At 41.0% G+C, this 14,345-nt stretch overlaps 1 protein-coding gene across 1 annotated transcript in view; it reads right to left on the bottom strand.

Moving 5' to 3' along the window:
- Positions 1-14,345, bottom strand: part of Sh3d19 (SH3 domain containing 19) — a 114,442-nt gene that overhangs the window by 10,068 nt on the left and 90,029 nt on the right. Inside the window, exons 11-15 of the mRNA XM_090356861.1 lie at positions 13,368-13,632; positions 9,874-9,942; positions 6,411-6,501; positions 5,109-5,239; positions 2,583-2,641 (exon numbers count right to left, since the gene is read on the bottom strand). Coding sequence (XP_090212987.1) covers positions 2,583-2,641; positions 5,109-5,239; positions 6,411-6,501; positions 9,874-9,942; positions 13,368-13,632 — 615 coding nt within the window. The remainder of the gene's footprint in view (positions 1-2,582; positions 2,642-5,108; positions 5,240-6,410; positions 6,502-9,873; positions 9,943-13,367; positions 13,633-14,345) is intronic.

Below are 14,345 nucleotides of genomic sequence, written 5' to 3'. Positions count from 1 at the left end.
GATTTTTTCTCAAGGCTAGAGCTCTACCACTTGAGCCTCAGCACCACTTCCGGCTTTTTTCTATGTATGTGGTACCGAGGAATCGAACCCGGGTCTTCATGCATGCTAGGCAAGCACTTTAACCACTAGGCCAAACTCCCGGCCCCTGCATATCTTTTTTATTTGTTTGTGATAGTCCTGGGGATTGAACTCAGGGCCTAAGCCTGCCTGTCTCAGCTTTGTTTTGTACTACTTGACCCATGCTTCATTTCCATCTGTTCTGGTAGTTTATTAGAGATAAGACTCATAGCTGTTCCTTCTCAGGCTGTCTTCTAACTAGGAACCTCAGATTTCAGCCTCCAGAGTTGCTAGGATTACAGGCATGAGCAACTGGTGCCTGGCCTGCATAGAGCTCTTTTGTATTGAGATGGGGTGTTGAGAACCTGTTGTTCCACCTAGCCTCAAACTGAAATCCTTCCAAGTTTGGCCTCCTAGGATTACAGGCATGAGCCCCCCTAAGTCCAGTGATAGAATTTACTTTTTAAATGTGAATCTACTCACCTAGAAAAGTTAAAGCTCCAGAGTACATAGACAGTGCAGTTTGTTTATACTGCTGGATCTGTCTTTTGATCTTTATATTTCATTATAGGATCTTTCTAGATCCCAGATATTTTTATCTGGGCTGTAGCAACCTCTAGCTCAGTGTGAATCCTTTCAACTACACACAAGTCGAGTTTAGATGCTGTTCCTCAGAGGCATGACATCAGAGAGCCACAGCATCCTGCTGGGAAGAAGGCATGCTCCTGAAACTAACCAGGGAGCAGAATAGCTAAACAAATGGCCTCACTAATCAGGAGAAGGCTTAAAGAAAATAGAGACCTGGCATTTCAGACTACAATGTGCTTTTATTAATTCAGATGCTTTATAAAGTCATTTTGTATTTCTTTTGAAAAGGCTTCACATTTCGTACGTGATCTGCCACAGTGACTAAAAATAAGACACAAGATGAAAGTGTCTCTTTAAGGTGACATTCTTATTTCACTCAGGTCAGTGGATCACTGGTTGTTCAGGTATATTTTAAATTCAAACTATTGATACGGTCCCTGTTGCTTAAAAACAGGTAACCCTCCCACCTCCATTCACCCCCCCCCCAAAAAAAACCAACAAAAAACCAGAACCCGAAGTAGGATTCAACTTGTGGCATCAAAAGTTTTATGTGCATTGACCTTTGCATTTATTTTCTTCCATCTCCTGGGAATATCTCCTTATGTCTGACCTATTCATAGACAGGTTTATAATCCTCACCAGATAGTACATTCTACCAATCTGTTCCTTTAACCAGGATATAAAGTTGCATTGTGGCAGTGTTGTAAATCACAAAGGAGTTACAACAATACATGAAAGAGTAGCTACCCCCCACCCCCCAGCCCAGTTCAGGAAAACTTCAATTTAATTCTTCCCCTTTGTTCTAATTCTTCTTTTCTTTTTGGTTGGTCACAAGGCTTAAACTCCGGGCCACTATCCCTGAGTTCTTTTGCTCAAAACTAGCTCTCTGCCCCTTTGATACACATGTCCACTTCTTGTGCTTCCTTGGGGGGAGGTTAATTGGAGATAAGGTCTCTAGTGATTTTTTTGCCCAGGCTAGTCTCCTACTGCAATCCTCAGATCTCAGCCTCCTGAGTAGTTAGGATTACAGGTGTAAGCCACCAGCACCTGTCTCTAGTTCTTCTTTAAAACAGAACAATAGGCCAGGAGTTCAGCTTAGTGTCACATCAATCGCCTAGCATGCACGACGAAGCCCTGAGTTCTATTCCTTGGTACCACATTCACAGAAAAAGCCAGAAGTGGCGTTGTGACTCAAGTGACAGAATGCTAGCCTAGAGCAAAAAGTGTTCCAAGGACAGTGTCCAGGCCCTGAGTTCAAGCCCCAAAATTGGCAAAAATTTAAAAAAAAAAAAGCATCTTCCTCCTTTTCCTCCATGTGGGTGATCAAATCTACGCAATGTTTCAATACTAAGCTATTCAGCACAACTGGGTAGATTCTGTAGAGCTGCAATTACCACAGGAAAGAAAAGTTATATTGCTCATGACAGAAATAGTTGCATTTTCTGGCCGGGAGTTTGGCCTAGTGGTAGAGTGCTTGCCTAGCATGCACGAAGACCCAGGTTCGATTCCTCGGTACCACATACATAGCAAAAAGCCAGAAGTGATGCTGAGGCTCAAGTGGTAGAGCTCTAGCCTTGAGAAGGTCCAAGGACAGGGTTCATGCCCTGAGCTCAAGCCCAGGACTGGCAAAAAAAAAAGAAATAGTTGCATTTTCTAGAATATCAGACTAAATGCATTGATGGTGCCATCTCTCTCGGCTGAGGCCAGGCCGGGGGAAATTTCAGGCAGACTCTACTGTGTCAGGAGAACTGCCCAGGGTAGAATCTGCCTGCACTAACCAGCCATCACTTTCTAAAATAGGAGAATTTGCCTTTAAAGTAAAGGGATTGCAGTTCTGAATAATCACATGTAGGCAGTGTTTCAGTTTGGCAAATCTTCACCATATACATGCTTTCCTCCTTTGTATTTTGTGCCGACAAACACAAAATGAAACTTACTTAACACATTGAGATGAACCCAATTCTCTTCTCCCATTTCCTCCTTCTGGAATATCAACCTAGTAAAGATAAAATCATGGTAACAATTATTATTATTATTTTAAACATATTTTTATTGTAATTAATAGAAGGGTTACATTATGTTAACCAGATAGAAGGTGCATTACTTCACAAACATTGCAACCCTTTCTCATGCTTTTGTATTATTATTATTATTTAAGACTTCAGTAAGACAAACTAAAGGCCAAACAATTAGAAAATGTGTAACTGACCAGCAAATATAGCTGTACTGTTTCAGAGGTACAAAATGGTAAGAAATCTGAGTATAGGTTATGGGGAAAAAATGAATAGCATGAATAAGGTGTGGCAGTACATGCCTGTAATTACAGGACTTAGGGGGCTGAGGCAGGAGGATTTTGAGTTTAAGGCCAGCTAAGCTACACAGCAAGACTCTTAAAAAAAAAAGAAAGAAAAAAAGGAAAAAAAAAGAATAACTCATGATGCCCCAGCAGTCTTTGATTTGTTTTGTTGGTACTGGGGTTTGAACTCAGGACTTCACCCTTGGTGGGCAGATAGGTACTCTCATTGAGACCATAATCAGTCCTCTTGGCTGCAGGCTTAAGCACAGTAACTTAATTCTACCCTACATTGAGTTTTTCTATTTTATATTCTCCAAGCCAAAAACTTCAAGACAGGAAGCAGCCATACGGCACGCCACCAATCTCACCAGCACACCAAGCATGCAGGATTTAGCCAGGCTGACCCAGAATAAGACAACTTGATCAAGCTGGGTGCTGCTAGCTCACACATGTAACCCCAGCAACTCAGCAGGCTGAGATGTGAATATCGTAGTTCAAACCAGTGTGAGCACACAAAATCCAAGAGACTCATCCTTAATCACACTGGCAAAAAGTCAGAAGTGGAGTTGTGGTAGAATAAAAGGTCCAAGTTCAAGCATAGAAAAACAACAACAACAAAAAAAAACAACAACTTGATTCTCTCCATATTCATAACTCTGAAACATTTCCCCTTTCCATATCAACAGGGAAGGGAGAAGGGAATTCATCTTAAATGAGTGTCTACTTTATATGAAAACTCATTTATAATGCTCAATACAGCTGAAGTGTAATAAAATTCTTGGACTTTTGCATATAGTCTGAAACTACTTAAGGTTCTGAGGCTTACATTAACTAAATCAGTGCCTTTCTTGATAAATTCTACAAGTTTGAAATTTTAAAATAATTTTTTTAAACTTACAGGCTTAGAAATAACATTTGCACTAATAATGTGGCAGACTCAGGTGATTGATATCCGTGTGGTAATTGTGGTTTTTAAAGTCCTGCTACAATGAGCAGAAGAAAATTGAGAAAGAGTGCTAAAACTAACATTATTCTTAATATTAATTTAGAGAACGTGCAGAGTTTCTCAAAAGAATCAGGCCATATGCATTCTGGACAGGTTTAAAAGACCTACATTTTGAAAACCAAAAGATTCAAGCCCATTTCTATTTGAAAAGACAGATTTTCAGTTATATTGCGTCTAATATAATAAAATTTAACCAGCACCATTCCACCCTCCCCCTGCAAATAAGCTGTTGATACTGAATTATTTAAGCCTATTGAGATTTCCAGGTAGCAAAACATTCTAGCAGCAAGTGAGTCATACATTTCTTATTGATACAAATGCTGGAGGGGTAATATCATTTTATCCCCATTTCTCATCTGGGCTTAGCTGGCAAAGCTCCAACACAGGGCAGGGGTATATGGTCACAAGTTAGATCATGCTTATAAAATTATGATGCTTCCATATAATTTTTCCAAATCAGAATTGCAATCATTATGTGAAAATGCATTAATCGGCCATGAACTCCAATCACAGCTGTACTATTCCCCAAGTGATTTGGTACCACAACCTCAGAATCCTTCTGGGACTATGTAGCACCATTTAATTCCCATTTGCTAAATGTCATGACGAATTAATATGTATCTTCAGTGCTCAACCACCCTCGGAGAATATTTGATTTACCACTTGACCTATGGTGGTCTTTCACTTTAGAACTCAGATAGTATTTAAGCTATCTGTTCTAAAATGTCATACTAATAATCAATCATTACCTAGCTAAAAAAAAATATATGTTTGAATTTTCTAAAATTCAAATGAATCAATGGAGGAGAGAGGTCTAGGCCTCTAGGTTCTCAAGGTTCTAGCCATTTATTTATTTATTTATTTACTTACTTACTTATTTACTTATTGTCAGTCCTGGAGCTTGAACTCAGGGTCTGAGTACTATCCTTGGGCTTTTCTTTTCTCAAGGCTAGTCCTCTACCTCTTAAGCTACAGTGCCACTTCTGACTTTGTCTGTATATGTGGTACCAAGGAATCGAACGAAGGGCTTGGTGCATGCTAGATGAGCACTCTACCACTAGGCTACGTTCCTGGCCCTATTTTTTTTTTTTTTTTGTCAACCTACAAGTCACATGGATGTCACTGAGTAGATGATAAATTAAGACTGTACAACCTACTTACAATTACTCTGACATAGTTGGCAGGAAATACACCAGTCCGGTTTCTACATTTTCCCCTGTACCACTCTGAATCTATTTTTTCAAGAAGATAAACAATTTCTCCAGATGTGAGGTTCAAGTCATCAACTTGCTCTGTAATATAAAATTAGAGTTACATATGATAAATTATTTCACTCACAGATTTGATTAGAGGAAGGATAAAAAAAAAAACCCTAGCAGTCAGCTTTATCCCCAGAGGCAGTACATTCTACTGATTCCGAGAAGAGATTTTACTAATCAAATTTACTTTTTTATAAAATATTATTCTTAGTTTAGATTTTGGGAACTTCTTTTTGTAAGACCAAATTATCTACTACACATTGATGGATGGGGATTTTTTTTTTAAACCAACACCCCCCAAAACCACCCAATTCCATTTTGCTGGTCAATGACTCCAAATGTGCCAATGTAAACTGTCTAAATATACACTAAACAAGGAAAGAGTTTATAGACATGACAAATTAGTTATCATTATTTCTAGTTATTGTTATTATTTTTTGTTTGTCATGGGACTTGAACTCTGGGCCTGGGCCTGGGTGCTGTCCCTGAGCTCCTCAGCTCAAGGCTACCCCCCTACCCTTTGAGACACAGCACTACTTCCAGTTTTCTGGTGGCTAACTGGAGATAGGAGTCTCACGGACTTTTGTGCCCAGGCTAGCTTGAAACCTTGATCCTCAGATCTCAGCCTCCTGAGTAGCTAGGATTATCAGGTATGAGCCACTGTACCCAGCCCTCCAGTTAGTCTTAAAGGTCATTTTAGTGTTAAATATTAACTAAGGAAGTTAGCCTTTTACCAAGTAAAGTTACCATATTAAACTAAATACCCAGTCTGCCAAATAGATTAAAAAAAAAGAAAGATTGTGCCAGGTGGAGGTAGAGCCCCACAACTGACTATATATCTAGTCATACAGTGTCATTACAATGGTTAATGAGAAACTATTACTTTGAAAGAGTTAGAAAGCTTGCAACTGGAAGACAATTTGCTATTTCTTTTTCATTTGTAAGGGAATCTCTGTCTCCATCTCCCTCTGGAGTTTCCAAGCCCTCCCCCCCCCCCCCCCCCCGCCCCCTCCGTGCAGCTAAGCTGTCAAGAATGGTTGTGCACAGGTGACCTTTCTTGAAGGGAGTGGTTGAAAACAGGGCAGCCTCAGGCTAGAGTCCTCCAGGCGCAGAAAATGAAGCAGAAGCAGCGCCTGAGGGGTTAACCCGAGGATGATCCCTGCTCCGTCCCAGTGCTCTGTGGATCCTTGGTTCACATCCTTACCTGCTGGGAAATCATGAAGGACGATGGCATGAGGAGCATTACTGCCAGCAGGCTTCTGAACCTGGCTGGACTCCTTAGAAGAAATACAGGGCTGTGAGGAAAAGGTGCAGGGTACATGCTTCAGTAATATGATTCACTCTAAGATGGACTGTTTTTCTCATTACAGTCCTCTTGACACCCTTACGTTATTTGAGTACAAGATGTAAACAACACAGGAAGCTAAACAAGACAATCAGGAATGTATTCTTGACATAGATGGATGGAAATCACTTGGAATAATATCTCCTGCATGCTGATTTACGTTAGTTTTGTGCTGGTCTTGGGCTTGAAGCCTGGACCTTATCTCTGAGCTCTTTACTCAAGGCTGGCACTTTGCCACTTGAGCCACAGCTCCACTTTTGGCTTTTTGGTGGTTAAGTGGAGAGAGCAATTCCACGGGCTTTCCTGCTGGCTTGGGATCGTGATCCTGAGATCTCAACCATCTGAGTTGCTAGGTCAGGTATGAGTGACTGAGGCCTGGCCCCTTGCATGCTTACTTTTTAAACAGAAAAAAAGAGAACTGCTTTCTTGCTTGCTTGCTTGATTTCTTGCCAGTCCTGGGTTTGAGCTCAGGGCCTGAGCACTGTCTTTGGACTTTCTCAAGGCTAGAGCTCTACCACTTGAGCCTCAGCACCACTTCCGGCTTTTTTCTATGTATGTGGTACCGAGGAATGGAACCCAGGTCTTCATGCATGCTAGGCAAGCACTTTAACCACTAGGCCAAACTCCCAGCCCCTCTGTTCTCTTTTAAAGATACTTTTTCCTTATCACTATGAGCAAGACTAACCCTGAAGAACAGAGTTTTCCAAATGTGTCTTTATTAGGATGGAAAAAGCAAAAAGTTCTGCAATTTATGTTCTTGCCTTTTGTAAGGAGGGAAGGTAAAAAATTCTCACAGAAGTATAATTCACAAAAAGTAAAATCCATTTCATTCATTACCACTTAACTGATTTTTCTAATTGGAAAGCGATGCCACCTTATATGCCTGGCTTTTCTACTTAAATGAAACAGTTTATTCAACAATAATTCTATGTAAATTAGTAAAGAGAATGTCAGATTCTCCACCTTTCTGGCAGCATCAGAGATGAGCTGGAGGAGGGGGTCAGGTGGAGAAGGAACCTCTTTTTATTGACGGACAGTTGTTATTCTGTTTCTTTCACACTCTCCCTTGTTTCCTCCCTTTCTACCTACCGCCAGTGCTGGCGATTGAACTCAATCTAGTCAGAAGCTCTACTACTGAGCTTTATCCTGGCTGCCCTTGAACTCATGAGCCCATTTCAGCCACCTGGCTGGGACTACAGGTGTGCCTCACTACTTCTCAGTATCTCTATAAAAAGACAGGCTCGTCGTCGTCGTCATTATTTATTTATCTTTTGCAGTGTCAGATCAAATTCAGAGCCTCACACATGCCACACTGAGCTATGTATACACCCTCAGGTTGTTATAACTTTAAATTCTTCAACCAAGACAAATGTAATGAAAAGAATGAAAGCACAGTTTCATGTTTCTCCTCTCTTTACCTACTTTAATGACTCTTGTCCTCTCAGGATTAATTCAGATCCTTCTCTGGCTCAGTCAGAGCATACTTCTCGATCCCCATCCTGCAGCACTTCTGTTTAGATCTTTTCTGAGTCTCATCTGCTCTTTTTTGCACCACAGGGCAAAGTGTAATGTAGTCTCTTAAATTAGGTAAGTTGAAGTATAACTTCAGGGAAGCCAGTAACAGTGAAAAAACCTTTCTGTATCAGCTTGCTAAGGCAACCTTAATATTGTCTTAGGACCTACTTGATGTTCTTCCTTAAATAAATAAGCAACATGGAAGTGTAAAGGAATTAATTTAGGTTTGGAGTTGCTTTAAAAATTGTTATTTATAGTCCGGCATGGTGGCTCACGCCTGTAATCCTAGCTACTCAGGAGGCTGAGATCCAAGGATTTCAGTTCAGAGCCAGTCCAGACTCTTATCTCCAATTAACCACTAGCAAACCGGAAGTGGCCCTGTGGCCAAAGGGGTAGGGCAGTAGCCTTGCACTGATGAGCTCATTGTTTGCTATTTCACATAGTAGAGATGAAAGATAATACCCATCCATTGTTCAATCTATACGAAGTATTTGGTTCATCCTTCATCCTAGTTTTCAGTCTTGTCCAGTAATTTTCATAGAAGGCAATTTACCAAGGGTTAGGGAAATAACTCAGTAGTAGAGCACTAGCTTAGCATGAGCAAGGCTCTGGGTTCCACCCTCTGCACCATAGAAGGTGAGGAGGAAGAGATAAAAATAAAAAGTATGCCTAATAAGAATGCTAAATAGGAGCGAGCGGGGCCTGAGCTAGAAAGAGGGCCTAGCCGGGCCGGAGCGAGCGGGGCCGGAGCGAGCGGGGCCGGAGCGAGCGGGGCCGGAGCTAGAAAGAGGGCCTAGCCGGGCCGGAGCGAGCGGGGCCGGAGCGAGCGGGGCCTGAGCTAGAAAGGGGGGCCTAGCCGGGCCGGAGCGAGCAGGGCCGGAGCGAGCGGGGCCAGAAAGAGAAAGGGGCCAAAAAAAAAAAAAAAAAAAAAAAAAAGAATGCTAAATAGTATTTCTTTTTCTAAATAGATGATCTTCAATAATCCATGTATTTTACCAGGCTTCGCAAATTTGTAAGGCCTAAATTGTGACTGGAGGGTTGGTAGTTGTATTTCATTGTTTTATGAGCTAAAATCCGAGAAATGAGGTTTATATTATACTTACATTTTAAAAGGAAGCACTTTAATGTCAGATGTAGCATTTCTATGGTCCCTTTTAAAATAGTTACCCATCCGGCTACCAAATGAATCTGGCATTTTGGCAAACAGGCTCACATTATTTAAAAAAAGTAAAAATAAACAGCTCACTCTATTGAAAATGAGTGAGCATTCAAGTTCCTGTAAACCAGCACAATGCATGGAAGGCTTTCTGCCTCTCTGTGCTTCAAAGTGGTTAGGATGCTAACAGCAAGTCTTTTAGAAGCAATTTATTCTAAAAATGGAATAAAATGCTATTGTAGTTTTCACCCTGGTTAAAAAAAAAACAGGGGGATGGGATATAATTAATAGTTCTATGAAGTGTGTTGCCATCCTTTATAGGAAGGCTGTGTGATATTAATACTTTATTTCAGATTTGCTCCTAAGCTGTTCATCAAGAGAAGCAATAATTTTCATCTTAGACAGGTGAACTCTGCCAGTGCCTCTTCCCCTTTGGCATTCCAAGTAATTATTTTCTGTCTGCGTCAGTGTCATAAGTACATCCCCATGTTGTAAGGTACAATGCTACTTGCTGGAGCAATTATTATTAATAAAATATGATTACTTCTCCACTTTCTAATCTTGGGAGACTAAAGCATTTAGTAGGGTGTAATAGCAGTCTCAGAGGGCGGCAATTTTTCCATTTTCTTTTTAGGTAACATTCCACCTTACCTTACAGGAGAGTTCTCTGGGATTTTGTGAATCAGTGTCTTCATTGGTGATTCCGTGAGGCACAGACAGCTTAAAACATAAACCAGTAAGAAAATTACTCTTAATCACCTAACCTCCTGGCAAGTTGCTTATCACTTGGAGACTGCACATGAGTACTTTTGCCCAGGATCAAAGGTTTCACATGGCTAGGAGTGTGGCCTAGTGGTAAGAGTGCTTGCCTAGCATGGATAAAACCCTGGGTTTGATTCCTTGCTACCACATACACAGAAAAAGCCAGAAGTGGTGCTCTGTGGCTCAAGTGGTAGAGTGCTAGCCTTGAGAAAACCCAAGGACAGTGCCCAGACTCTGAGTTCAAGCCCCAGTACTAGGGGAAAAAAATGTTCACACATTGGTCAAATAGGGTCTGCTATTTCTTGTGGGAAGTGGATTGAACCCACAGAACTACAAAGGGTGCATATTTCCTCAAGTTTCTCCAGCAATTGCAGTTAGGTGAAGTCCTCCAGGACTGAAGTCCTCAGGGTCAGCAGCTGTCCTCAGAGTCTATCAGGGTACTATGTTTTTATTTCAGGGTTCACAAGGTGTCAGGATTGGAGCTCTCCCTATATGGGCTTCCATGTGCCCTGGGCCTCATCTTTCCCTTATAATCCAGTGTCTCAAATCCACTTTAAGGCCTAATCCCTCAGCAACTGTCACAGTTTTTATTCTGTGCACACTCTAATGAGGGGGCTCTGGTCCATATCTTGGTAAATTTAGGCTGGTGGTTGTAGGTCAGAGGATATCTAGTTGCTATACAAGGTATGTATCAAGGAAAAGTAGTTATTCAGGTGTGTTATCCAATGAGGAAAAGAAGACTGCCTGAGCTCCTGGATTATCCTGGAAGCCCATGTTGTCTGGTATTACACAACACTATATGGCTGGGTTACATAGGATTACTTCTGTGTACTTCCACAGAGTCCCAGGACTATCAACATACTCAGATTTCTGACAAGCAATTCAATGGCATGGGGAAAAAATGAGGAACTAATTTAAGGAGTCCTTTCACAATGAGATTTGTCAAACTAAATATACTATTTTTGAATGTATTCATTTCTTTGTGTTTTTACATGCTTTACTGATAGTATCAGTTACATAAGAGCCCTAAGTAACATAGCCACTCAGGAGGCTGAGATCTGAGTGAGGATTGTGGTTGGAAGCCATTCTGGGCAGATAAATATCAAGACATTCTTATATCCTATTACCCACCATAAAACCAGAAATGTTGGCATGGCCCAAGTCTTAGAGCTCCAGCCATGAAGACAGTGTGAGGCCTGGAGTCCAAGCCCTAGTACAGTTACATAGACAAACAGACACACACATAGACAACACAGACACACACACTAAACCAATTTCCCACCTCACCCTTCAATAAGGGATCTTGGCATAGAATGGCCAAAGGAAGTTAAGACTTTACAACTAGTAACACTGGGTTTGTAGCATAATAGTGAGAACATGGGCTCAGAGCCAGCTGGCCTATGTTCAAATCTTGGTTCAACTTGGCTTCATCTCTTGATCTTATTTCCCTTATTTGTGCACTTAGAATAATAATTGCACCTAACTCACAAGATTAGCATGAGTAATAAATGCGCTATTTAGTATATAGTATTTTAAAGAGTGTATGACTCAAATTAGTATTTGATACACATCAATGATTGATGTTTGTGTTTATTCATCAAGTAATCTATTCCAAAGGACACCATTGGGTTTTAGCAATTAAAATTTAATCAGTTTGTACTTGATCTTAGTCAAAAGGCAGTAAGTCTCACTAGTTTAAATGAATATGGGTATATTATTTTCTTCTTGTCTGTCTATTCTCATCTCAAAAGAGGATTTAAGGAAAACCTTGAGGGGTTGGGGATTTAGTTCAGTGGAAGAGCACTTGCCTGGCAAGTGCAAGGCCCTGAGTTCAGTCCTCAGCCCTAAAACAACCCCAAAACCTTGAATGACTTCAAGTAAAAACAATTTCTAGATCAATGGTGGAAGTATAGAACAACACAAAATTATTAATTGCTATTTTAGTCAACTAGCTACAGTACCATTTAGTTGCTTAAAAAGTTCAGTCAGTCCTGCTCCATTTTTTTTTTTGCTAGTCCTGGGCTTAAGCCTAAGGACTGTCCTTGGATTTTTCTCAAGGCTAGAACTCTACCACTTGAACCTCAGCACCACTTCTGACTTTTTCTAAGTATGTGGTACCAAGGAATCGAACCTGTGTCTTCATGCATGCTAGGCAAGCACTCTACCACTAGGCCAAATCCTGGCCCTCCATTTTTTTTTCCCCAGATTTTATCAGGTTAGTCTGATCAAAACAGAGAGCCTATCAACTCTGTTTTTTATTTTTTGGGAAATGGGAACAAAAGTTGTTTAATGAGGAAAATATTAAAAAGAAAACAATTAATATTTTGGTTATTGCTAGGTATGGCAGTCCACACGTACAATCTTAGTCTTTGGGAGGCAGGAGGCAGGAGGATTATGAGTTTGAAGTCAGCCAGGGATACAAGTTGAGTTCAAGGCTAGCCTGGGCTACAAGTCTGGCCCTGCTTCAAAAAAATAAAAACAAAACAAAACAAAACCAGAAAATCCCCAACAAAACAAAAACAAAAATCATAAAATAAAATACTCAACATTCATACTTACTGATAAAAAGATTTAACTGGCTACTAAGGAGGCTGAGATCTGAGAATTCTGGTTCAAAGCCAGCCCGGGGCACTAAAGTCCGTGAAAGTCTTATCTCCAATTAACCACTGGAGGCGGCTCAAGGGGTAGGGCAGTAGCCTTGAGCTGAAGAGCTCAGGGACAACACCCAGGCCTAGGGGTAGTGCTATAGCTTTGAGCTGAAGAGCTCAGGGACGGCACTAAGGCCCAGAGTAGTTCCACGACTGACCCCCCCCCCAAAAAAAATAGATTTAACTGGTAGTTATTAAATGGACCATGATAATCAGGCTTATAAAGTGGAAAAAAAAAATCACAGAAGTCTGTCCATATTATCAATAACTTAACTTTGACTTTGATGGAAAGTACCTTTAAGACATGATCTAGACTATGTGGCATCAGTTAGCTACCCCCATTAGCATGGAACCCACTGGGGTCAGGTTTGTCAGTTTGTTTGGTCAAGCCAGGCAGGAAGCTGAACTGTCTGGCTGCCTGCATCCTCTTTCTCTGTATGTCTCATAATGAAACTCTGCTTTAAAGACCTTGCTTTAAGGCTTGGTGCAAAATGCTTGTCTAAATAGTATAACATCCTGGGTTTAATCCCCAATATCTCCCCCCCTCCTCCAAAAAAAGAAACAACAACAACAATGCCTGCTTTAGTTCTATTATGGCCAATTTATCTAAAGCACTCTTAAGAATCAAGGGACAATTCCACCTTTGTTTCAATACCTTTTCCTGAAAAATAATGAACATAGTGCATATTCAGAAACAAATCTTTAAACTGTAAGCATCCTCAAGGCTGAACTTACCATGTATTTCTTATAGAGAGGGTGTCCTGGTTTGGGGCGAGGGGGTAGCACCGGATCCTGGCTTTTGAAGATTTGACTCTTGGCTTTTGAGAGTCCAGATGCCAGGTGACTTTGTTTTCTCTGAAGATCCACTTCAGAGGATGATCGACTAAAAGGCAGTTTTTTGTCTGATGTTTTGGTGGCGGGAAGTTTTGGGGGAGGTGGTCTCTCAGGGGCCCCTTTGGAAGGAGGCCGTCGAGTTGGAATGGCTTTCCCATTGGCAGGTCTGAAAGGCAAGGTATTTTGATTGGCATTAAGTTCTGTTTTGTCTTTCTTTTTTGTTTCAAGTAGTGGAATATAGTATACTAAAACCTGCAGGGCATGCTATTTTTGAGCAAATGACTGTTGCATTAAACATTATATTATTAGAGGAAATGGCAGCTTCCTCTTATTTTGCACTAGAGATTCATTAGCTCAAGACAAACAAGCTTTTACTATCATGAGCTCTCTGAGGCCCTCACTGCTCTTAAACACTCCATGACTACTGGAGGAGACGAAGCACTCTCTACCAAGCCTCAGATGAACAGCTTATAATAAGCTCGCAGGTGCACGTGCCGAAGTCTTTTGTGTGATTAGAAAAGGAACACCAAAATCCCCCAATGTTCCTGTTACAGGAATTACTATTAAAACTCCAATTTAGATTAGCATAAAGAAAGCCAGTTCTGAAAATGAGGCAGGATAGTAATTGCTTTGAAAGCCTTTCCTTAATGCTAGGGCAGAAAAAAAAAATTCACTGTGGCAAGGTTTTTTGGTAGCATGGCCTTTTGTTCCAACAGCCCTGGAACTCAGCACACAGTCACCTGGACATCATAGAGCTTGTTGAACTTGGAAATGCCAAATACCTCACACCTGTAATCCTAGCTACTCAGGAGGCTGAGATCTGAGGATTGCAGTTCAAAGCCAGCCTGGGCACTAAAGTATATGAGACTCTTATTTCCA

The sequence above is a fragment of the Megascapheus bottae genome, chromosome 23, assembly GCF_031878675.1.
Source record: "Megascapheus bottae isolate mThoBot1 chromosome 23, mThoBot2.hap1, whole genome shotgun sequence".
NCBI classification, from domain to species: Eukaryota; Metazoa; Chordata; class Mammalia; order Rodentia; family Geomyidae; genus Megascapheus; species Megascapheus bottae.
This window is presented reverse-complemented; position numbering and strand designations above follow the sequence as displayed.